Here is a 27,561-nt window from a genome sequence, read left to right on the forward strand (position 1 = left end):
TAGCAAAGCTGACAACTATAATAAATAAATATTAATTAATTAAAACTAACAAAAATTCACATATGAATGGCACTATTTTTTGTACTATAAATAGGAAAAATCAACATCGAAACTTGTGATTTGTCAAAAAGTCCAATGAATCGACATAACAAATCGAAAAAATATCGTACATACATGCATACATGTAATAACGAAAAAGCGTCAACGAATGAGAAAACAATACGAATAATAAAATCAACAACTGATATTAATGATCAATGGGAAACAATCAACAACAGTGCAATTATTCAACAACTATAAATACTAAATAAATAAACATTGAGATTGTGCGTCGACATTCAACAGTCTTATTAGATACGATTCATAAACGTGAACACAATAATTGTACTACAAAATATCATAATAAAATAATAATCATTAAAAGAAAACTTATTCGTGTATAAGTAAAAATAAAGCAATAAATACTTTTCATTTCGTTTAAAAAAATAATAATTTTTTTTTGAAGACAGCAAGTCTTCACTTTTTTTATCTAGTACATTTAATTGACTAAGTCGCGTCTTGTTTGTCAACTTTAATTTTTTTTAAATATATTTTTTAAAAAAAAGTGTAATCATATTGACACGAATAAGTATACATATTTATTTATCTCCTTTCGATATGACAAAAGTGTTCTTCTTGTCGGGATGCGACGGATCAATGCCGGACAACAGAGCCGTGAGTGTAGCGTGCGAGGCACTCAGAGTGCTCGAAGCACCGGTCGACGGCTTGACCGAGGTGATCTTTTGAGTCGGAGGTGTCAGAAACGTCTTGTTCACCCCGGCGCTGCCCAACGTCAGCACTTGCTTCAACATCGCCGACGAATTACACGTATTGTCGATCATGGCTTTGGTGGTGGTAATCGAAGCGTCATCGGTCAAATCAATCTTGGACGTCGGCAGGGAAACGGACAGGCTTCGAGAGAACGTCGAAACGCCCGGTAGGATTAAAGACGGCTTCGAACACGTCGGATTCATCGAGTTCTGCACCGACTTCGTCAAGTCTATTCTGTTTGTGAGGCCGCGGTTCACCATATTCCTCGACACTATGGCGTTGTGAAGGATGTTCCCCGTCGAGAAGCTCTTCGGTGTGAGGTTTATGAAGCCACCCGCGTTCGTTAGGATGTTTCCGGTGATTGTCGCACGATTGGCGAGACCAACTATCGCCGTGCCTGGTGGCATCGTCGAGCTGGCTTTCGATGAATTTGTCGTCAAACTGAAAAATAACAAACGGTCATCTCCGATTTATGCACAAATTTTCAATAATGCATTGAATCTTGAACATAATTTTGCAATAATCTTCGGGCTGTGTTCTGGAGGGGACAGAAAGGAATTTCATACGTTAACTAGCAATTGCATTCGGCTTCAATCTCTACTTGTACATAATATTAACCGCTTAAAAATGGCTTAACTAATAGTGAACATTCTTCTTTTCATTAAATTTATTTGAATATTCAACAACAGCCAACCAGAAACAAATTTGATCACAGCCAATCAGAGACAAATTTGGTGACAGCCAATCAAAAACAAATTACACATATACACAACGAACGGTTTTGTTTTGCATGTTACAGTGAAACTGTTATTGTCAGTCAAATAATAATTTCACTAGTAAAATAATAATTTCACTAGTAAAATAATAATTTCAGTAGTGAAACTATATATTCACTAGTTAGATGATAATTTCACTAGTGAGGTTATAATTTCACTAGTTGGATTATAATTTCACTGGTGAGATAATAATTTCACTGACTCGAGCAGTGAGTACAGATATAACAATAGAATTACAAATTTACTTATCAATGTCAGTGAATTTATAATTCGAATTACGACATACTACCAACTCTATGTAACAACCTGATCTTAAATAAATAAAACCAACCATAACCTAACATAACGTTAAATGAATAAAATAAAACCAGCCCTAACTTAACCTAACATAACCTAACCTTAAATAAATAAGTGCGTTTATGATGCTTAACCCTTTGACTGCTACAACAACGATAAATCGTTGTTTTGAAATCGGCGAAGATTGCTACGACGATCGTTGTTGACGTCATTAATTGTCGTATTTCAATACTTTCTTTGAGCCATCAGCGCATCAGTGGCACGAAACATTTTTTTTATATACGTATTTATATTTATTTTTCAATCAAGCTTTATAAATATTTATCATTTTTTTAAATAAAAGCTCTTCAATTTCGGGTTCATCATCAAAGTAAATTTCGGGTTCGTTGTCAATGTCATATAAGGAGTTATTACTTGGGAATTGATTATTATCGATAAATTCATTTTCAGAATCAGTAGAGCTGCTGATTTGTCGAGTTCCTCGGCGAGGAGCTATTATTTCGCTTTCATCACTTTCACTGTCCGATATCATTTTGCAGAGTTAAAATAAATGGCAAAAAACAATAGAAATCCGCTTTCAATTATATAGGTCACGAGACGTCACGAATTCATGCAATCAATCAAATGCAACTGAAATGCATACAAAATGTTTATGATACATGTTGAAAAATTATTTGATTATTAGAAACTTCGCATCCTTGTGTGTCTCGCTCACACGTACACAATTAAAACCAAGAAAGAAAGAGAGAGAGACCGCTACCTGTTTCGAATATATCGCATGTTGTAAGGATACATCGATATCTAAAAATAGATTATTGAAAAGAATAAAGCCTCGGAAAACAATCGTCAAAACTTATTTAGTGTATATATGTAGGTATCTCTTTCGCACGCACGCATGTAAAAGCAAGACAGAAAGAGAGAGCACGAGTCCACGACTGCTTCTTAAAAATGTATATAAAGTATTATAAAAATTACGAGTGTTCGGCGAAGTAAGTATGTAAAAAAAAATATTATATTTATTTTTTTTCAAAATAATTACAAATGTTAGCATTTTTCGCTTGGACATTGAAAAACCTCGTAGCAGCCAAAGGGTTAAGATATTATGATGCGTTTGCTTCCACATCCAGTCCCACATAAGCGGCATCAAAAAAATCCAAATCGAAACAGATAGTAGACCATGAGGAGAGAGAGAATGGAGTGGGGTTGCAGGTTTGCGGGGAGAGCATGTGAGCGGGAGTTCGGCAACGGAGTGGGGATAGAGAGGAGCGGGGACGCGGAGTGGCGCGATTCGTGTCAGCAATGCACTATCATCTGTCAAAAATTATAATTTCACTAACAGGGGCCAGTGAATATGTAATTGGATATGATTTCACTGAACTATACCCAGTGAAAATATAATTGCATATGATTTCACTGAACTATACCCAGTGATAATGTAACTGGTTATGATTTCACTGAAACGTTAGTGAAATTATAATTTCACTGCTGTTATAATTTTACTGAAACATATGTTTATAAGAAATATACATAAAATTAAATTAAAAAAAAAACTAGCAATACCTATACACTGTACGAGTAGTCGGCTGCCCCACATTAGCCTGCCACGTGACAGTCGTTGGTGTCGTTTGAGTTATGATCTGCGCTTGCAGAGGTGCAGATATTTGCGAAAACGACGGCAACGTCTGTGAAAACGAAGTCGGCAGTTGAGGAGTCGAAAACGTACAACCGGAAGCAGTGTGTAAAGTTGTATTCCCAGCCAACGTTATCAAAGATGGATTCGTAGAGGTAGACACGTAAGTATGAATGACGTCCGACGGCAACGAACCAACGGCTATATTTCCGACTATAGAAGTCACAACTGGAGACTTCTGCATTAAAGTTTCAGTCAATTGCTGATTCATCGTCACCTAAAATATAATCATAAATTAATACTCCATATAAACTGTTAGAATATGCAACCTTTTTAGGTACTTATTGGTTATACAGGCGCATCTGAGCATTGAGTATACACTAACTTACACTAACAGATATAAACACTCGGCAGTTACATAAATAGCCTCTAGGTGTCGCAAACATTTAAAGAAAAAAGAGACCAGTGATTGACCAAAAGATCCATTTTAAGAGATCTTCTCAGCAGAGATCACCAGAACATGCATATAGCCACAGAGTAGTGCACTGGTAGAACTATTGCATATCAGTAGAGGTTGTGGGTTCAAGTCCCGGACATATACCCTGCTGGCGAGATATTGTGGTTATTAAAAACAAAGATCAGGCGTATCCCGGACATATACCTGCCGGGTATTTGTATGCACTAGTTTAAGTTAGTGTACTTGATGCTCGGATGCGCCCATATAACCAATAAGTACCCTTTATTATGTATAAATATTTACCGAATGAGCGTCAGAGGTGTCGACCCTTTCTGGTAATAAAGTTGTATTACCAGTTGTAAGGAATGTATCACCACCGTCGGACAACTTATCGAAGCTCTTTTTGACATCAGCTTCACTGTCGGCATAGCTACAAAAATCACTGCTTAGAAATTCAATGTCGGCATCCATCAACTCGGCGGCGGAATTCAGTTCGACTTTAATACTAGAATCGTACGAATCCTTCGAAACGTCAGCCGACTTCCAATAACTATTATCTAACGAGGAAATTCCACTGGAGACAACGGTCGTGAAATTCCCACCTACCGAACTAGAGTTGTTATTCACGCTCTCTAATATGGTAGTTTGATTGCATTGATTCGGATTGTACTGAATGCGACGATCGCCACAAACAATATCAGTCTTTGGCTTGTGGATTTCACCCATCAACTGCACCTCCGCATCCTCGGCTTTTACCTGAGACGCTATATTAAAGACACACCGATCGTCTGCGTTCTCCTCTCTGACTGGTTCCGAGCAAGATGCAAGCGGTGCGTCTACGGGTGGTGGAGTAGGAGTCGGAGTGCTAGAAGCGTAATCTTCGCTAATTTCACCCCGTCGACTTAAGTAAGTCTGTATCTTTCTCAACATGAACGGCGGAGCACGAAAGCACGACAATTCACTTAGTCGAAGTGTTGAACTGTGACGATAATCTTCACTGACGATCAACTCTTCAATATCTTCCAAAACCTATACAAATCATTACAACCGTTACAATGATTAAAATAAATTCATATGAAACAAAAAAAATCCAAGCTGTTTTATTATACCATGATGTAAGTCCTTCCTCCAGCAGTCGTCTTCAAATTTTGAGTAGCAATCCATTCCTTGTCAGCAGAATCCGCAGGATATCTTAACAGTCCAGCATGTTTACTATATAATCTTCCTCGAGATTGACCCAATCCAAGTACCTACGATTATATAAGGGAACAATTCAAACGTCCATTTTATAAAATAAATGTGCATTTAAAAAAATGTTTTGTACATTAAAAAAAATTTCTATATATATTACAAAAAATGTGATTGCATTAGAAAGTTTACTTTTATCATTGAAAAAAATATTTGCTACTTAAAAAGTGGATGAAATGTGCATTAAAATTACAAATGAACTGTACTGTATCCTATGCTAAAATTTATTTTTTCGAATGATCGTTTAATATTTTTTAATGGTCACTTGCCAAAATATTTTATTCAATGCACAATACGAAATTGTTTAATGCACCGAAAATAATGCAAAATTTTAATGCACAAACATTACTTTTAAGATACAAAATATTTTTCTCAATTACAGTTAAATCGTACCCATTATAAAACACAGTTAAGTAAATCATCATCATTACACAAACACAATTAAGAACACGATTTAGCTTACCTTATTAGCTATAGAGCCCATTATAAACAACGTATCGTGAGTCAATCGAGCGGGATCCCATTTATGAGCATAAGCTGCCGTTTTCTCAATGCGTCTTTTTCTTCGTGCCCCAACTCCAACATCGGAATCGGTATCCGATTCCTTTCGCTTACCATAAGATGGACTCTATAAAGAACAACATCATAAATTACAAAGAAATTCATCGATAATAGAAATGTGGAAATATATCTGTGACAAACACTAACACTTCCAGGACGTCCAAATCTGGAATCAGCACCATTGCTCGATTCCGAATCACTAAGTTCACTAGGAGATGCGGTCGGTCTCGCTTGCACAGGTCGAGGAGGAGCCGCATACAGATTACGAGCTCCGTCCAGCATCGCTCGACACACAGCCCTCAACTGAAAACATTGCAAAATTACAATCGGACTTCCTAGATAGTGCTAAAAAATTCACAACATAAAACCATTTCATACTTGTTCTTCAGACACTGATTCTTCCCCTAAATTTGTTCGTATATTGTTCACAGCCGGGACGAAAAATTTCTGTAAGCATTTTCGATGTGATTCAATTGAAGTTTAATTTGCAATTTATAAAACGAATCGGCGGTATACAATACCTCTAAATATTTCTTGATAACTTGGTCGATCTCTTTCGTGACGGCCGCTTGAATGTTCTGACGTAGTATATCTAGGGATTTGTTTGCACTCGCTCTGAATTCCGCAAGCGGTCTACCATTGGTACTTATAATACTCGGCAGACTGAACCTCCTGTGCATGGCCGCCAGCGTGTTCAGAGCCAATTGTCTGTTTATGGCGAGTCTCTGAAAATCAAATTCAATAAGGAAACTATAGTAATTATCGCAAACAAAACCAGCAAAAAGTGAGTTTTGGTTTTACAATAGTTGGCCATGCGATAGATACCAGCTATTTTGATTGAAATAATACATAAAATCAAATGAACCCTTTGAGTGCTGACGTATTTTCTGTTGAAAGCCCATGCATTTCCAACTTGAATTGTTTAGAAATCCAATAAAAAGCAGGTATAAAAACCTTCACCTTCCTAGATAACTATCGCTGAGGATTTCGAGTTTTGTAAAGGTGTATTTAGACTCTCTAATATATCTTGCAACAATATAAAATAAACAGAAGATGCCTATTTAATGAATGTATTTTTCCAAAACCAGCTCCATCCTCTTCATTGTTGTTAAAATGTAATGCTCACAATCTAAATGCCAAGCCACAATCTAAAATACTCGGCAGTTAACGATTTCCATCGAGAAATTCTGCTATGGTTATGAATTCAGAAATTCCGGTATCAACCAGTCTTTATAAACATTGACACAGATTACACGACCCAGTTCAATGAATTATTTTTCAATGTTACCTGGAAAGGCTTAGCGGGTAATATTCTTGTTTATTTTTTACATACTCAAAAAAAACAACGCCGATAGGCGTATTTCAGGCTGATGGGCTTGTTGGCAAAACGCCAATCAGCGTTGGTGAGCATTCAAAGGATAAATGGTAGATAAATATATTGCTATATCAGTCAGTAGTGAACAAATATACAAGGATCCTATTTTTTATCGACGAATACAGCACTTCCCCTAGTATAAATTTTAATCAATAGACTAATGGTAAGTATACAATGCCTTGAACAGAGTTTTTACAGGTTCAAATCCTACCGGTCTCTGCTGGCCAGACCTTGGATTTGTGACTCTAGGTCAATCGTTTCCTATCAGAGTTTACTAATTTATCTGATTTTCATTGAAACGGTCCCAAAAAATTGGCAACCTTACCCATTTTCTTACAAACCTCGAGTTTTCAGCAGTTTCGAATTTCGCTGAATTGTATAAAAATGCTGCCGATTTACAAATCTGATCATTAATATATCTGTGAATGTTAATTGATATATATTTACGGAATTTCGCTGAATTGTTTAAAAATGCTGCAAATTTACAAATTTGACCACAGATGTCTCTGTGTGTGTTAATTGATATGTATTTATTTGTATAATACTTGTATCTGTACAATATTTCTGGCCAGGAAGGCGCATTGGGGTTACCTTTTAGGCCTTCCTGGTATATGTAGATTCAAAATAAATTCATTTATTCCGATTTATCAATTTTAAGATAGGGCAACCCAGGTGTGAATATAATTATACTGTGCATACATTGCAATGTTGATGTTATGAATTTTCATTAGAAATATTGATAATGCACACAAAATAAAATTTTCATACATGTTTGATTGCACAAATGCCATATGATGGTCAATGCACAAACATGATATACAAATATCATGAAATCCAACGCTCAATTCAAAAAGTTCAATCGTGCACATAAAACATATTTTCAATACATAGAAAGGGCATTTTCGTTCATGTTTGCTCATATACATTTGTTATTATGGCCAACGCTGCAACGAATAATAACATGGATGCATTTGTTTTAATAAGAAATTCAAATGTCAATAAGCGTTTGAATCAGATGGTGGGAGACTCACGTTGTGGTGGGCGGGTGGCGGCAACGGCCAGGAGCCCGTGGAGTCGTCTTCAGAAGAGGGCGCGGGGGGATGCGCAGACGCGGCGGGGTTGGGGTTGGGGTTGAGGTTGTTGAGGTTGTTGAGGTTGTTGAGATTGTTGAGGTTGTTGAGGTTGAGGTTGAGGTTGAGGTTGAGGTTGGGGTTGGGGTTGGGGTTGGGGTTGTGGATGTGGATGTGGGCGGAGGAGGAGGTTGCAGCCGCGGGGAGCAGCTGGTGGTGGAGCAAGTGTTGTTGGTGCAGAGGGTTGTGTATGTGCGAGTGGGGATGGGGATGGGGATGGGGATGGGGATGGGGATGGGAGTGGGAGTGGGGGTGGGTGTGGGTGTGGGCGAGGGGGTGGACGAGGGTGTGAGTCGGAGCGCGGGAGCCCCCCGCGGCAGCCGGCGACCTGCGCGCCACCATCACGGGGCTGCGCCCCCTCCTTCTTCAGCTCCCGAACGAGACCACATCCCAACGGACTTCTGGACAAAGCTATACCAACCGACAAACGACAACCGACAACCGCACCACCAATACAACACACACCCTGACGCCACTCTTTTCGGCCATACTCTGGCGTCTACTTTTAACGTTATTTTTACATCAAATATTGCACAATTTATACAAAATGAACACTTTCGTTATTTCCGTATCATTTTTAACTCCGAGTTAAATAATGCTCATGCAAAAGTTTACTTGGTTTCATTTATACAAACAATACAATATTTCTAAACAAGAATCTGATTGTTCAAAAATATCTAAGTTGAAATAAATTACGCATAATATAGAACAAACATATACGTTAGAAATATAAAGAAATGAAATTAATAAAAAGAGATTGTTTGAATGCTTCTTTACAAATGAAATCCAATTGATTCTTTTTATATTAGAATAAAATCAACAATGCGCAATTCCAATTCAAATGGGATTGAGATTCCATATATAAAATTGTAGCCGTGAAGTTATTTATTTTGTTAGGAAAATTTACAATTGTATTAATTACAAAATTGATAACAAAAAATAATTATTAGAAGATAAACCATTTTAAAAATGTTCGCATATAGGCGAGAGAAAAAGAAAAATTCAAACATTAAAAATAAAATAGTACCAGTGATAGTGGTAAGATAATAATATTAATAATAATAAAAATAATAACCTAGATTATATGTAACAACAATAAACTAATAATAATAAATATATTCAAATTAATCAAATTAGTTATAAATTAAGTAAGATAATTAGAAAAAACACATAAATAAAAAATAATATAATAAAAATTATAAAATAATTCAGTCGTGAATATTAAATGCATCAACGGTAATACAAAAATCAATGCGTTGCGACAAATATTTTCCAATTCCATTATATAATAATTTTATGTGATATACACATATATCACATAATTATTGGTAAACGGATTATTGCACAAATTCCGATCGCGCGCACGACAAACGTTGCCACAAAAATCGTAATTACGGAATATCTGGCACTCGAGTTCTTGTTAGTACAATATTTCGCGTGGATTACTTTCGATTGATGAAGTTTTCCGTGACCGATATTTTAGTGACGTGCATGAGATCGCTTTTTACGGAATAATCACCAAACCTACATAATTATGCATCTTTAAATATAAATACAATGTTTTGTTCATTTGATATATTATTTAATGATACATTTCAAAAACACTTTGGGTGGTACATTTCATACATTTGAGTTTGTAAAAATAAATAAAGTAAAAATATCAAACTAAATATATGCTTTCATCTTACTAAATATATGCTGTATAGTGATTTTAAAATAAACTCGAAAAAATATACATTCATTTTATTCTATGAGGGTAGGGCAAGTGAGGTGACTGTGTTGGAAATGCACAACTATTTACTAATAGTTGTACATTACTAACTAATTTTTGTAGAACTTTTTTAAGAATTCGATTATTTTTTATTGAAGTATTAAATAGTATACTTACAGATGGTGACCGAAACTCGACTTTTTATATTTATTTTATCAGATCAATATTTCTGTACCTGTGGTTATTACTGTATTCAAATTTGTATAAAATGTATATACATTTAAATATATTTTCACATAATAAATTATGTCTATTTTTTAAATCATTGTGTTATTCATTTGAACGCAAGAATCAATTTGAGTAGTATGTATGCTAAGCGAGAAGAAAACTGTGAATTTCGATATTCGATAAAATTAAGCTTGGATAATTTAATAACACACTCCGTGTTGACAGCCTTTGAATGAAATTTTATTAAAAACACAACATACATGTGTTTACAGCCCATAGTGAGTCAAGATGACCTCAAAATACATGCGAAATAACATTACTTGTACAAATAGGTAGATAAGAACTACCATATACGTCATGTTATCTATATTGTTATGCTGATAAAATTGATGAACACTGCAATAAATTTCTATTTCTTAAATTAAATGTGCCTAAAAATATAAATATTTACATGAATTAATATATGCGATAATATTTACTTCAAGTGTTAATGATAGAGACAATTTGTGTAAACAATTAAAAAACAGTTTAAAATAAAAAATACTTTATTTTCATAAAAAAGTAATCAAAGTTGTTGACCAAAATTTATCCCAAATATATATATCATCGTGTTAAATAAATTATAAATTACTCTTCAGTGCCAATTTCTCTCGTAAGTTTTCAGCCAATTTATCCATGAAGGCGAATGTCTCCAAATAGTCGGATCTTTGCACGTTGTTCATTCCTTTGATGCAAATGGCCAAATCTTTCGTCATCGAACCAGATTCGATAGTATCGACGCAAACAGCTTCCAAAGTTTCAGCAAAGTTTTGCAAAGCTTTGTTACTGTCGAGCTTGGCGCGATGCAAGAGTCCTCTGGTCCAAGCAAAGATGGAAGCAATGGGATTGGTGGATGTCTCCTTTCCTTGCTGATAGAATCGGTAGTGACGGGTGACAGTTCCGTGAGCTGCTTCAGCTTCTACAGTCTTACCGTCGGGGCAGATGAGAACAGACGTCATCATACCGAGAGACCCGTATCCTTGAGCTACAGAATCGGATTGGACATCACCGTCGTAATTTTTACAAGCCCAGACGAATCCACCTTCGGATTTCATAGCATATGCGACCATATCATCAATGAGTCTATGCTCGTACCATATTCCAGCAGCTTCGAATTTTGGTTTGTATTGATTATCATAGATTTCTTGGAAGATGTCTTTGAAACGTCCATCATACTTCTTGAGGATTGTATTTTTGGTGCTGAGGTACAATGGATACTTTCTACCCAAGGCGTATTTGAACGACGAGTGGGCAAAGTCTACGATGGACTCGTCTGTGTTGTACATGGCCAATGCTACTCCGGCACCAGCATACTCATGTACAACGAAGTTCATCGGCGTTTCGCTGGAACCAGCAGCAGGGGTCCACTTCAATTCGAGTGTTCCAGCTCCGGGCACGACGAAATCGGTGGCTTTGTACTGATCGGCGTGAGCGTGACGACCGATTATGATAGGCTTCTCCCAGCCGGTGACGAGCCGAGGGATGTTCTTGCAAATGATTGCCTCCCTGAATACAGTACCTCCCAAGATGTTTCTGATGGTGCCGTTTGGCGACTTCCACATTTTTTTCAGTTTGAATTCCTCCACGCGCTTCTCGTCGGGAGTAATGGTAGCGCATTTGATTCCAACGTTGTACTTTTTAATGGCGTTTGCACAGTCGATCGTCACTTGATCGTCGGTTTTGTCCCGGTACTCCATACCAAGATCGTACGTGTGCAATTCGATGTCGAGGAAGGGCAAGATCAACTTGTCCTTGATGAGATCCCATATGATCCTGGTCATCTCATCACCGAGGATGTCGACAACGGGTCCGGCTGCGATCTTTGACATGGCGACCTGGAATAAAAGGAATGAATTATTTAAACAATGGGGCAGGAAACGGTCTCTTTAGCATACGATACGTGAGAGATTAATTTGAATACAAAGTGTCGACTACCAAACTTTTGACCCCTCGTTGATTCATTCAATAAGTGAAAGTTCCATCAGACTTATATTTAATAGATTTCAAAATCATAATAAAGAGTTGATTTGAAAGGATTTTAAACCTTGAAATAGAATTTTATATACATTGAGGCGGGAAAGGCAATCGGGAAGCCAGAAATTTCCCAGTAGACTATTTATTATTATTATTTTAAAGTCATAGACCAAAAATTGGCACATTGGTTCATTACCATCTTAATATCCCATTCGAAAACATGTTTTGTATATACATATGTACGTATATATGTATCATTTCTAAATCTAGCATTCTTAGTAGCATTGGTGTATAAGAGTAAATCTTATTTTCTACAATCCATTCTTATCACAAAAGACCCTTGCCCTTCACTCACACTAACAAAAGCTATAGACAGTAAAGTATTAACAGTGTGAGTTCGTTTCATTAGACAAAACTACTTTTCCTATACTATTCAACGAGCAATCGTTGTATATTTATACCATACCTATGGTCCCTGGCCAGAGTGTTAAGGACACCACGCATATTTCAGAACTTCTACATTTACTAGTATATTATCACAAGCAGGTAGGTTCACCTGAAGTCACAAACCAAGATCTGGCCGGCAACAACCAGTGGGACTCGAACCCGTGACCACTATGTTCGAAAGCATATACGTTAGTCCACACTACTAGTAAATTTCATTTTATTTTTACATACATACATATATATAACAAGAAGGCCTAACAGGTAAATCCCAATGCGCCTTCCTGGCTAATTACAAACATCGATATATAATTTTTTAGAATAATTTTAGCACAGCATCATACAAACATTTTTGGATAAATTTTTGATAAACTTATATTTTCGGTACATTTTTTTAAAATATGAGTCGTCAAATTTTCGATACATTTATCGACAAATTTGCAGCATATTTACACGAATCAGTGAAATTAGAGATGCTGAAAACTCGAAAATTGTGAGAAATGGGTAAAGGTTGCCAATTTGTTGGAACCGTTTCAATGAAAATCAGATAAATTAGTAGACTCTGATAGGAAACGATCGACCTAAAGTCACAAATCCAAGGTCTGGCCAGCAGAGACTAGTAGGATTTGAACCTGTAACCACTCTGTTCAAAGCATTATATGCTAACCTAAATTAAAATTTATACTAGGGGAAGTGCTGTATTTGTCAATAAAAATGGAATCCTTGTATATTTGTTCACTACTGACTGATAGCAATATATTTATCTACCGATTTATCGACCTAGAGTCACAAACCAAGGTTAGGTCAACAGCAACCAGTGGGACTCGAACCCGTGACCACTATGTTCGAAAGCATATATGCTAACTACTAGTCCACGCTGCTGGTTAAGAGCAAAATTAAGAGCTAATAAGAGCAAAAGCCGAAAAACAGATGTCCCTAACATTCTGGCGAGGGATTGTATTTCTGTAAATTTTAAAAATTTACTATCTGATTTTTTCTAAATTTACCATCTGATTTTTCACCACGGACTGAATATTCTAGTTGATAATAAATGAATCAATATAAAATTTGAAATTAATATGAATATTAAAAAATAAATGAAATAGACAATAATCGATCAATATTCTATAGGAGAGTTTTTACATGAAAATACCTTATGTAATTCAATCAATTTATTGTCACTGTGAGGTCACATTTTTTGCATAAAAATACGTGGTTCGACGTGGTGCAAAGGTCGACACTTAAACAAACGCAGTCGATAGTAATACGTGGAGGTTTCACCTTCGATCGTCCGATCTTCACAGTTTGGTAGTCTGTGAATAGATGTGAAGTGATTGGGCTTGAATTAACAGTTATATTGACCGGTATGCGGTTTTTAGGGCCGGTCTGAAAGTGTCACACGGGTGTCATTAGGACGAAATTTAACTGTCAGATGGAGCGAATTGGACGAGATTAGATGATTTTTCACTTACGGGATCCAAATCTGGTGAGGATAAAGAGAGATAAAATGTAGAAGTCGCCGGTTGAGACAGACGATGCTCTCTACGCGGGGGTTCGAGCTCAAGTGATGTGACTGGCGTTAGACACTAGACAGGTTCCAAGGTTCGAATTGTACGACCATGACTAAAGTGACCGATTCACACGTTTAATATTTGCGCAAGTTTTTCTCTTTGGATTATATTATAGATAAATGGAACGTTATAGTTGTTAGGTGGTGTATGTTTATTCATTGCTCAGATTTTTTAATGAGAATAATTTTGTGCACTCAGTGGTGCTCCTGTTTGTCAAATGATGCACTGCAGTTGTTTTCCATTTGAATTCAAATAGTGCCCTTACACCAATCGGTTTTAAGTTAGTAGAATGTTAATCATAACATTATTTTCAAATTTGAAGTTTTGATTATTACAATTGATAAAAACTTATTCGTTATGGAAAATAAATAAATTTCCGTGAATTCGTATCAAATTAATTATAGCCTTACTAGGATCAGGGCCAGCCAATTTAGGGGGGCAGTGGATGCAAGGCACCCGGAAGAAGCAAATAAATGTGGTCGAAGAAAAATACAATTTTTTACAAAACTGATTTTTTTTACGAATTATATAAGTATGCTGTACTTACTTATTATAATAGATATTATAAAAATACAAACACTTGTATAACCTTGTCAGGTCAGTGGCGAAACTATATGTAGAAAAATTTTGCCCGCATGCAAAATTTACTACAGGCTCCCCCCCCATTCTTTTTTAATTTAAAAATTCTGAAATCACATATTTTTAAGAAATTTTCAAAACATCTTCGTGTTAATATTGCAAGTTGGCCAAGTCAGATTTTTAATACATGCTTTTGACTATTTTCGATGTGTGTGAATTGATTTTCCTATTTTTTTTATTTATAACTAAAGGGTTGTGTTCGAACGATGCTTTATGTACAAAAAAATCGTTCTCTATTGTCAATTACTATTTGTCAACCATGTTTTTTTTCTCTCTTGCTTTATATAGTAATAGAGAGTTCTATTGTTATTAGACGAGCACCTAGCCAACGCCAAAGTCTATTTATAACTTTTTATTTTATTTTAATATTTGGTGATTCTCCCGAAGACCCCGCCGATTAAGGGCTCGCATGCACCGTATATCCCCGCGTCGTTATCTCAAGTATATTCGCGCAAATTCAATAAAAAGATTCTTAAATTTGTTTCAATTGCATATAGTGTAACAAAGCCCCCGTTTAGAGACAACTGGTCCTGACCAGGGTCAGCACATATAAAAAAAATACTTTTACTTTTTATTTCCCTTATAAATTTCAGCTTTTTTAAAGTAAATTAATATATACAAAATTATACTACATTAAATGTAGACCTATAGATTAACCCAACAATAAGGAACAATATACATATGTATGTACATATCTCCCCCGTTTTATCTGGAATAGACCTAACAGTAAAACCGGGATTATTTCGGCTTTAAATCTATGTACATTTTGGTGCTTTGAAAGGGTCTTTCGGGACGTACATTTATCCCGTAATTACAAATTTCAATTTCAATTAATTCCATAAATTGATTAAATTTCATTTTATTTCATGTCCAATTATATAAATATAATGCGACAACATTTTCAAGGTTTGTTTTATAAAATTTAACTTGCGTGGCATTTTTACTAGTTCATAATAAAATCATTTATATGTTTGTATTATATAATATACTATTCCATTTTCTTTGCTCGTGTATGCAACTATTTCGACTTGTTCTGTCTAATCACAGTGTTTTAATACAATGTTATCTCTCCTGCAAATATGTAGATATCAAAATTATGACATGGAAGTTCAAATAATACCTTTCAATTAATATTTTATATCAAATGTACACGGTCTGCATTATTTAGCTTACTGTTTATATTAAAAAGAGACACGTTTTGCACAGCACTAGCTATTCACGTATATATAGTATAGTAAATCGCAGAAATGATTGTGTCGTGTAATTAATTACATCCCATGCGATAAAACAAATACTTAGTTGGGTATTGCATAATTTTGCACACTATTGTAATGTAAAATTAGCATAGTAAGAGTAATAATAAACATAATTTTAGGAATGCATGCAATGCACTGTCGTTTGAATAGACATGACATTGATTTCTTCAAACATTGAGAAACGGCAAAACCTGTTTACTTGTTTTTCTAACCTCTTCAGCGCAGCGACGCAAACGAGATAAAATTATGAATAATGTATCGTAATAAAATATGCACATTTATATTGGAAACAGATAACTTTTAAATTAGCAAGACATTTGTCTTATGTATTATTTGCAAAAATAAATTCTAAAACCTCAATTCGAATACGCACAGAGTGTATGAATTTAATAAATATTTTCCTTGAACATAATCTACATATGCTTCGAATGGTGAAAAAATAATTCGAGTGGAGTTTGAACTGATGAATAATTTATTTTCGTACTGTTATTGTCACTTACATATGTATAAGGAATTTCCGATAAAAATAAATGGGGCATATTTTGACAGATAAATAAATATATTCGGCAAAGAAAATCGATTTTTAACTGATATTGTACATACATATTTGTACACTTTACAAGTTCTTGTTTATCTTTACTATACACGCAAATTTAGGAGATTTTTTTGTCAATTCCGGTTTTAATTTGAATTGAATATACTCGTTCAAAATATACAGGTAAATTATATTACGTATTTACGTACATATGTATATTGTGTTATACTATACATACATATGATATCTTAAGGCAAATATGGGACACGCGCTGTTTTAGATATGTAGTTTTTATTCTGGTATGTCAAATCTGTACTGACGCGTCCCTTCACAAACCTCACCCACTGAAGTGTTTTTGGTGATATTTTCTCCTTGTATTAACATACATTAAGCCAGCAGTTTGGCTTAATGGTAGCGTATATGTTTAGCACCATGCGATCACTGGTTCGATCCGCCAAAACTGCTGGTTAGATTTGGAGGTTTTGTGACTCTAAATCGATCGTTTCTCTATCAGAGTTTGCCAATTTTATCTGATCATTGTTGAAACGGTTCCTCAAATTGGCAAATAAATCCTTTCCTGTTGTCACAAAAAATCTTATGTATTATTGTGTATAATTTGTAAAAATTGTGCATAAAATCTAAATCTATAGATGTCTCAATAATCATCTGTATTTATTCTGTGTATAAATTGTAATAATTGTGCACAAAATCTAAAATCCATAGATGTCTCAATGGATTAATTATGTACTTAATTAATGGTCAAATTTAACGGACAATTAATTCAATGGTAAAATTTAAAAAAATGTCTGGCCGTATATTGAATGGTTTGGAATGAATGGTTTGGAATTATGTAATGATTATGTATTAAAAATATATAAAATTTATTGATGTGTATAGTACACTCGTCGCATTGGAGCGATCTGTAATGACGAGTGTACTTTGATTGATTGAATAAAATAAAATATGTTTGACAGTGATCGATAATGGTAATTCCCATATTTGAAGAAATTTAGAAAAAACTTGTCGAAATAATAAGTAATAAAGACATGAAGATACGGCTTATAACCGATGGAGTTTACGTACGCGTCTCGTGCCGTACTTTTGAGCGTGTTCTTACTACCATTAATCTATTTTTACTAGACTTTTCTATGTATCACTTCGTAAACGATTTAGTTAAAATTCCCAGTCTTCCGATCGTTTTGAAACTTTGCTATTTTGCGCGGTTTGGTCAACGATGGAAATTTCAATCGATTTTTATGGTTCGATGGTAATAAGCACTTCTAAATTTTTGAAGACGGTGACGTTTTTTTATGTGGGTTCTTACCATTAATCTCTAGAAGTTACTCTAGTCTAGAATCATATTAAATTCGCAATATATTGAATATAATGGCCAGATTACAAGATTATAGATCCAGAGAGTGGGCTAGGGGAAATTATTCCCCCTCGAAAAGAGGCAATCTTATTACTTTTTTCACTTTATCTTCTAGGATACTATATATAGATTCATATGCATATATGTATGTTCATATGTACATAATCACATTTCATGTAAAATAATATTTCTACTGATACATAAATTTAACAATGTTTTCGTTCATTACGGAAATACATATGTACATATTTGATATAACTTTGACGCAACATTGCGGACTGACTGTAAGCCATCAGGCCAACTTGTCATTCATTACTCTACATATATGTCATCATCATCATCATCTACAGCCGCTCACGATTCACTGCTTCCACTCGTTTCTATTTTGCGCAACTCTCATCCATCTCATTCCACAAATTTTCCTTATTTCGTCTACCCATCTTCCCTGTGGTCTTCCTTTTACCCTTTTGCATTCTCTCGGGTACCATTCTAGTACTTTTTTCGTCCATTCTTCTAGCCACGTGGCCCGCCCATTGCCATTTCAATCTCTTCACTCTATCCACTATATCAAAGTATTATAACTAGGTTGTGGCTATTTGTAGGTACTATATCTGCGAATTATTGGCTATTTGCAGGTATTATATCTGCGAATTAGTTGCTATTTGCAGGTACTATATCTGCAACAGGTGTATATGTGCGTGAACTTATAATCCGATTATAATTTATTACATTTAATGTATGCTAGACTTGTTTAATCAATCATTCATTATACATGAGGCAAATAAATTTCGCACGTTATTATAATAAATTTATCATTTAGCTAGTTCGTGGCTTGTACTTGTATGTAGGTATTATATGTACGTTGTATATGATAATAATTTTCTAACAATTAATAAAATTAACAAATTTGGATTATATTTTTTACTCTACGTCACTTCACGAGTTCGAACTAAATTTTAAGAGGTTTAAAACAAAATTTTAACAGTAAACACGCTGACAGTGACAGTTCACGCGCATGTGCAGAAGTCTTTGCGCCTGTCGCAGATATAGTACCTGCAAATAGCCAATTATTCACAGATATAGTACCTGCAAATAGCGACAATCTTATTACTATGCAGAATATAATCTCAGATGACAGGCGACATTTTTACGTGTCGCGGTGACCCTAAACGTTAACTGATAAAACTCATTCATTGTTCGACACGTCACGCGTGACTATGCTTTTCAATTGAATGTTAACTGTCAACAGGTAATATTATCGTCATTTGTCACTGCACCAATGCAATTTCAAAACAATTCAATTGTTAGAATTTCATACGCACATAGAACGATCACAATCAAAATCTACACGCACCGAAGAAAACGTGCATGAATGCAAGCTAGTTCAAAAGTGCATTTACACAGACTAGCTTCATCCAGTGGCGTGGACTAGTGGTTAGGTTAGGTTAGGTTAGGTTGACAGATGAGGATAGGTGGCCAATTTGATGGGAACCGTTTTAAAAAATGAAATCAGATAAATTGACAAACTCTGATATGAAACGATCAACCTGGAGTCACATAGCGGCGTGAACTAAAAACATTGATAATAAATTTGTAATATACTTAAATAATGTTGTGCACACCTATAAGTGATGTACATATATATACCAGAATCATAAATTTGTAAAGAATATATTGTGTAATGTATGTACATTGTTGGTGAGCCTTTTTAAATAAATAAATAATAAAAATAAACTAGTGGTTAGCATATTGTGCTTTTAAGCAGAGTGTCACGAGTTTGATTCCCACTAGAGTCTCATTGCTGGCCAGACCTCGGTTTGTGCTCGAGGTCGATTGTTTCTTATCAAAGTTTGCCATTTATTCTGATTTTCATTGAAATGGTTCCTGTAAGATTGGCTGAATAACTTGCTAAGTTATTCAGCGTCTTGAGGTTCGCCAATTTGATAACAACATGCTGCAAAAGTTTCTCCATGCATGTCACTGTGGATATTTGTATGTTTGTTTGATTGATTGACTGTATTTATATCTGTTTAAAGTGCACTCGTCGCTTTGGAGCGTTCTGTAAAGGCGAGTGTTCATGTTCTATGAAATATAATAAAAAATAAACAAACTAATTTATGACATTTACATATATATATGAATCGGATTCGAAATCGTGAAATCGGCATCGATCCGACCATGTTATTCTCTGTCCAAACAAAAATAGAAATTTGCGTGGACTTTTACTTTTATTGCGGATTCGTATCGTTTTATATTTGATCCTCGTATTTTCGAGTGCGGTGAAAAGTCAAGTTCACTTTCACTCATCGAATTTTCGAGAGCCTATCAAAAGCGATGATTTTTACATGTGTTGTATCGTACATAGAAAATGAATTAAAAAAATCGATCATTATTGAATTCGAAGTGCAGATGTTTGCTAAATGGCAATTTCGATAACGACGCGCTGAAATGTGAAATTCCGATATGCGAATTAATTAATGTATACTAATGTTTATTGCGTCTCTGTTCGGGTGCGGTTGAATTTTTATTAAATAAAAGGTGATTTCAAAGGAAGCTGCGCTTAGCTGGTGGTGGTAAGAGGGGCGTTATCCTTGCATTGTTGCGGAATATTCGCGGAAAATGCGGGGAAATGAAAATGTTCCTTTTTCACGCAACATTTACTTTGAATGTCGACGCATAAATGCGCCTCATAAAATCGACTTTTATATTCAGAAAGATACGCTCGTACCCCACTTTAGGCGGAATGAAACGTAAACGATTTTAAATTTCGGCACGATAAAGTGCCGTACTTTGAAATTTTCGCTAATTGACGTTTCTCTCTGTTGATTCCCCAAAATTGATTATTTTTATTGAATTTTATAACGCGATCTCATTATATTTATTTCGAATTGAATTCGGCCAATTATCGTTAACAAGTGATTTTATTCTATGAAGCGTAAACAATTTTAACTTATTAACTGTTTTTTTTAACTGAAAAGTGTATGGACTACTTTTTTACATAAATAAAAATAGCTCACATACTCAATTGATCAATGGCACCGAGCAACAAAAATATTAGCGGAGCGGAAACTAATCAATCTTTACTAAATTTGACCCACTGAATTCAAATATGACAATTTAATTTAATTTTAAAATGCTTTTTATTATAACTTAATTATGTTCATAGTGCATCTTATATCTATTTTAATAGCTACTGATTTACTGATCATTTTCTATTTTACAATTTTATTTTGTTTTTGTTAGTAATCATAGTATTATATTATATAAATTTTAATGTACCGCATAATAGGAAAAATTGCTCAAAAACCTATTTACAATTCTTAAATATGACAATGATTTTGCTGGTTTCTTCTTGTTTATGAGATGTGAGCGTTTAAAAAAACGCACAATTTTTACAGATTTTTGGCTTTTATACTCTACAGCTCAAAATATAGTAATATACTGTGCCAAAAGTGAATATTGGAATAAATAAACAAATGTTTTTTTTTAATTTTGATCGAATTATTTTACACAAAACATATATTTTTGACTTTTATAATTCGCTAGATAATTAATAATACATATTTTAAAGCCGTTAAAAATTAGAATTAATAGAAAAAATATATGACTTTTGATTCCAATATTCATTTTTGGCACAGTATTACTATATTTTGAGCTGTAGACTATTTATTAAAAGCCGAAAATCTGTAAAAATTATCGCTTTTGGCTTAGCAATACTGGATTTTTAGTTAAAGACTGCAAAAGCCAAAAATTTGTAAAAATTGCGTTTTTTAAACGCTCACAAACAAGGAAATGCCAACAAAATCCATTGTCATATTCGAATTCAGTGGGTCAAACTTTAGTAAAGATTGATTTTTTTTTTAAATGCTTTTGTAAAGATTGATTAGTCTTCGCTCCGGTAAGTAAAAAACGTAATTTTTTGTTGCTCAGTGTAATGTTTCAATAATAGAACTAATGGTTAAAACATCAATACGTATACATATATGGTACTGTATATTTACTGTGCAAATTTTTAAAATGACGTTATACCACCGTTTTTCAATTAAATTTGACCACAAAAGTCGTTATGAGTGCTATGACACTAAACTATTTTATTATTGAGTTCCTGTTTATAATGTAACTTAAGTGTTATACCAGTACTTTAAACGAGTATTCCATGGGTTACATTGTAGTTGAAACTTTTTTTAAAACCACAGTAGTTAATCGTACATGCCTACAAATTATTATTTTGTGATGATGTAATTTTGTCTAAAGAAACAACTCGCTTGTTACTATTATTATGTGGGCATTTTTCACTGGGAAAAACTATACCTATGAAAGGCCAAATTTCTTTATTATTTTAAAACCTGTTAATATATTACAGGTTTTAAAATATTAAACATGTGGTCATCATCATTCATTATCATCATCTTTAACCATCCACTGTTGGATGAAAACTTCTCCAACACGCTTCCATTCCCCTCTGTTTTGCGCAACTCTCATTCAACTCGCCCCTCACATTTTTCTAATTCATCCACCTATCTTACTTGCAACCTTCCTTTCACCCTTTTACATTCTTTTGGGTACCATTTCAGCACTTATTTTGTCAATAGCTATGTGACCCGCCCAATGCAGTTTTAGTCTCTTCACTCTCTCCACTGTATCATACGTGTTTATGTATATGTAAATATGTGTTTTAACAAAAAAAAAATGTTCAGAATGTTGTTTGATAGACACAAATCAAAATAATCTTGGTGAAAATTCCATAAATGCTTGACGAGATGTTAACATAAATTTAAAAAAATGTTTACATAACAATTCGCCTGTACCGTGAAGGCAACAGAATTCAGACGGCGAGTCCGTGTAAGCGAACGACGCGGTGGACCATACCATAACAATCCACTACCTCAGGTAGTGCCTATTCTTGTTTATAAACTTCGCTAATCCGAGTGAACAATATCAATATCGAAACGATTTGAATTTATCGTAATTGAACTGTTAATATTTTTGCAAGGCTCTTTATTAGCCTCACATCGCAATCGATTCAATATGTTTTCCTACAGTCTCCCGATCGTTTTGAAACTTAACCATTTCAAAATTTTAGGTAAAAGATTTTAGGGGACTAACATAGTCTCTCTAGTCCAATGACCGCACGCCATTGGTAGGTTCTTAAGCCAAATGCTTCAAAATTTCTGAAAAGTTTTGTTTTTATAATTTTAATAGTTTTTTTTTTATAACTTAAACTCGCCCGAGCAACGCCTTGCAATTCCGATAGTATTTTTTACAAAATAGACCTTGAACTAAAATACACATGAAATAAATTGTCCATCCATATACATACATACATCTATGTAGATTCTAGATGTATGTACATACATATATTGAATTTTTAAAAAAATAATACGAAAATTTGAAATGAAATATTTTTCTTTTTGGCTTGAGGTATTTTTGCTTTATTAATTAATTTAATATTTTAATAATATAATTTAACATATTTTCATTGTTAGTAATTTATTTATATTTGATGCTTTGATTATAATAATATTTTCTAAAACGAAACAATAATTTAACCACATATTGATACTGTATAATGTCCATTTTAAAATACACTTCTTCAAAAGTTAACTCCTCGCTGTGCGGTCTACTGAAGGGAATAATTTAATATAATACTACTTAGAATGAAGGCAGATGATAATAATATACAAAATTTACACACGCACATTACAATCGGATTCCAAGCGGAAAACCTCTTCAGCTTTTCATCAGTCCCCTTCCTTGCACATGCTTTCTTTTCGAAACGACTCTCATTAAGCAGTATTTTAAAATCATTAAAAAAAACCACACACACACACACAATGACAAATTTTTTGCATGACGTTGCATCGAGAGAGCTTTCGCTGATTGCAATGACAATATCACCACCGCTCTGCCCAGCTTCACTTTACTAGATACTGCAGCTAACGGAGCTTCACAACTCAGTTGCCGCACAAGCTTCTTCGGCAACGGTCGTGTGTTGGCTCTCATCAAATCCAACAGCATCTTCCGGTGTCGTGTTTGATCCGTAATAAATTCCCTGACCATAAAACAGTGCGACATGTCCAACCAGTGTCGGAAAAAAGTCCTCTACTTCCTGGCTCTGCTCTTCCTGGTTCCCAGCTCAGCGCGATCTGTGAGTATCCTTAGATTTTTCTCCGAAAACATAGCTTACACATGAAGTATGCATTCTCAGGAACATCATAGAAATCATCAGATATTTAAAAATTAGTAAATTTTAAATCCAATCCGCAAAACTATATAGTCGACGTATTAGTTTCAGAGCTTTATTTTTATTCAAATTATGAAGTATGATTGAAAATTACTTTATATGTATTATAAAAGTGTATACTTATTTTTATGAGAACTTTTAACTACATATATTTATTTCCTTTTTTCTAACGCAATTTGACCATATTTATATCATCATCATTATCATCTACAGCCACTCACTATCCACTATTGTATGAAGGCCTCTCCAACTCGCATCCACTCGTCTCTGTTTTGCGCAACTCTCATCCATCTCACATCTCCTAATTTTCCTAATTTTTTCCACACATTTTCCTAATTTCGTCTACTCATCTTCCATGCGGTCTTCCTTTTACCCTTTTGCATTCTCTCGGGTAATATTCTCGCACTTCTTTTGTCCACCTTTTATCCGTATATTTACATTATATGGTTTATAATGTTTGTGTGAAGTGCAAATACATTGTTTTCAATTTAGAACCAACAAATTTGGTATTTACCTCATGGTAACTATGTATGGTAACTCATGGTCTAACGTATGTAGACTCTAGAGAATTTTCGGAAGGTCTCTACAAAATTTATAAAATATATTCTGAAAAAAGTTTATTGTTCTATATTTTTTTACTTACTTGCATCCGAGCAACGCCGGAAATTCGGTTATTTTAAAATATTTCTGTATTAAATGATGAATAATTTTCAATTATTATATTTTCAAAAACGTAACCTGTTTGTTTTATATTGCATTGTTGATGATTTAAATTCACTTATTTATTTATATAATAAAAAAATTACATGGAATCGTAAAAACACTACGTGAACCAGTTTATGACTACAACCGATTTTTTTAGTACTTCAGCTTATTTGATATTCAACAGTTGATTTCTATTTATGACCCATTCAATCCACCGCATTTGTCATTCTATATAATGTCGTCATTGCGAAAATACGATGCGTGATTAAATTCTCAAAGCAGTTTCAAACCCCAAAATAATAAAAAAAAAGTTGTACAGATCATGTCGTATAATATAAATAAAAATTCGCACTAACGGTTCATTTACTATCGAAAATAACGACAGGAAAAGGCTTTAAATTTATGCCCAGACGCAAAGATCGGATGACGCAAAATTTGCGTCAAAATCTTTGAATATTCAATTAAAATTGTACTCAATTTTAAGTCTGTGCTCTTTGATTGCATTTGGCCTCTTTGGCACCACTTAATACCGAGGGGTTCAAAAGTAGGTTCGGTCGGACACACAATGGGGCCGGTGGATGCAAAAATAAATTTGTCCTGGCGGTTTCCTTCATAGGGAATCAATTTCATAGAAGGGTCGTCACAATGGCGAGGGTGTAGGGAGGGGTGAAGGGTAGAAGTTGTGGGAGGGTTGGGGGGTTCCTGGTTTTGTATAATTATTTAATCCCGATACTCTCAATCTTGGCGCTGCCATTGGACAGAAGATCAATCGATACCGTTATCGAGATGGGGTGACGTACATTATTTCTACAAATAAGGGAAATGCTATGGTGGGGGAAGCCCAGAGTGCAAGGGTGGAAGAACTTCCGGCAACCACCACTTGCGGGGACACTTAACAACCTCTCCTCCTCCCTAAAGCAAGTTTACGATATGAATTTATGACTGTGCCTACGTTGTAAAAACTTCCAATGCATTCTCATTCATCTTCACAAAATGTGCTCGAATCACGCCATTGCGAACTAAATACTACAAAAATCTTTCTAATTCAAAGTTGTTGATTTTGTTCTCCTTTTTACTTTTCTATATTTTAATAAATCTAGAAGTTGGACGCTAGAGATTATTTATTCTTATTAATAAACAATAATTCATCAAAAAAAATGCTCTTGATTTTCTGGTGTACTGGTGGTTTCGAACTTGAAATAAATTAGCACGAACTACTTATTAAACAGATTCTGTAGTTTGAGGAAAATATTCCTCACTAAAAATCAAAACAATTATATCATTGTAAATAAATAGATTTTGTACTCAAAAAGAGCCTGTGCTATTTTCTAAACTAGCTAGGAGTTTATCATATCTCTTTTTGATTGAAACTTTAGATAGAATCCCAGTGAAATGTTTCAATCTCGGTCACAGTTCATTTTGAAAGAAGATATATGTATGTATGTATGTATATGGTACAGTCCAAGTATTCACTTCAGTTTGTTCATGAACATACTAGTTTGTTCATACACGAACTATTGTACTCAAACTATTTGGTGGTTGCCGGAAGTTCTTCCACCCTTGCACTCTGGGCTTCCCCCACCATATATAGAACTATTTTTTACTCAAAAAGAGCCTGTGCTATTTTCTAATCTAGCTAGGAGTTTATCATATCTCTTTTTGATTGAAATTTTAGATATAATCCCAGTGAAATGTTTCAATCTCGGTCACAGTTCACTTTGAAAGAAGATATACATATGTGTGTATGTATATGCTACAATCCAAGTATTCACTCCAGTTCGTTCATGAACATACTAGTTTGTTCATACACGAACTATTGATTTTAGTTTAAGCTATAGCAGTCAAAAGCTATTTTCAAATTCTCACGCACTCACGAGGTGTCGCATGAAACTTTTAGCTGTCAAAACCTTTGAGACGCCAAAACGCCAAATATTTAAAAAGAAAATGCTATGGAAATCAAATTGCAACGTTGCTATAATTCCCATTTCCACCGATTTTAAAAATATTGCAACCCAGGGTAAGCATACACACATATGCATACACACATAGCCAGCAGCATAGCTCGGTCGTTAAGCTTCTGCTTAGCGTCGAGAAGGGGCCGGGTTCGATCCCAGGGCCGGGCCTCGAATGAAAATGAATTTTCAGAGTATGCTGTTGGTTAGACCTGGATTTGTGACTTCAGGTTGATCGTTTCCTATCAGAGTTTGCCAATTTTCTCTGATTTCATTGTTGAAACGGTTCCCGGAAAAAAAAATTTGGCTAAAAATCCTTCCTACCTACTATGTCACCATTATTTGAAGTTTGATTGATGTACAATTCATAGATGTCTTGTTAATTTGCGAGTTTTTCAGTGTCTCGTAATTCAACGGCTTGTAATAAAAATGCTGCATTTGTATTTGTAATTGGCCAGGAAGGCGCATTGGGATTTACCTGTAAGGCCTTCCTGGTATATATGTAAAAAAAATAAAAAATAAAATGTGACAAATTATAACGAACACTCAAACCTATGCCCAATGGTTTGTGCACGAACAAACTATCAGGCAAACTTTTGTCTATACT

The 27,561-nt window shown here is 34.6% G+C and overlaps 3 protein-coding genes across 3 annotated transcripts in view; 1 reads left to right on the plus strand and 2 right to left on the minus strand.

Moving 5' to 3' along the window:
* Positions 1-328: 328 nt before the first annotated feature.
* Positions 329-8,743, minus strand: LOC143919739 (uncharacterized). Its single transcript, XM_077442230.1, has 10 exons — positions 8,186-8,743; positions 6,301-6,504; positions 6,158-6,226; positions 5,927-6,082; positions 5,682-5,846; positions 5,080-5,220; positions 4,274-4,999; positions 3,444-3,790; positions 635-1,251; positions 329-428 (listed from the first exon to the last, which is right to left on the minus strand). Exons 1-9 carry the CDS (start codon positions 8,624-8,626, stop codon positions 639-641), a joined length of 2,862 nt encoding a protein of 953 aa, XP_077298356.1. The 5' UTR covers positions 8,627-8,743; the 3' UTR covers positions 329-428; positions 635-638.
* A 1,700-nt stretch (positions 8,744-10,443) lies between these two features.
* On the minus strand, positions 10,444-14,310 carry Idh (isocitrate dehydrogenase [NADP] cytoplasmic). Its single transcript, XM_077443489.1, has 2 exons — positions 14,153-14,310; positions 10,444-12,097 (listed from the first exon to the last, which is right to left on the minus strand). The coding sequence occupies exon 2, from the start codon at positions 12,089-12,091 to the stop codon at positions 10,844-10,846; it is 1,248 nt and encodes a 415-aa protein (XP_077299615.1). The 5' UTR covers positions 12,092-12,097; positions 14,153-14,310; the 3' UTR covers positions 10,444-10,843.
* A 9,816-nt stretch (positions 14,311-24,126) lies between these two features.
* The window catches only part of ImpE1 (Ecdysone-inducible gene E1), a 45,878-nt gene continuing 42,443 nt past the window's right edge, over positions 24,127-27,561 (plus strand). Inside the window, exon 1 of the mRNA XM_077443352.1 lies at positions 24,127-24,201. Coding sequence (XP_077299478.1) covers positions 24,127-24,201 — 75 coding nt within the window. The remainder of the gene's footprint in view (positions 24,202-27,561) is intronic.

The sequence above is a fragment of the Arctopsyche grandis genome, chromosome 12 (assembly GCF_051622035.1).
Source record: "Arctopsyche grandis isolate Sample6627 chromosome 12, ASM5162203v2, whole genome shotgun sequence".
Lineage (NCBI taxonomy): Eukaryota > Metazoa > Arthropoda > Insecta > Trichoptera > Hydropsychidae > Arctopsyche > Arctopsyche grandis.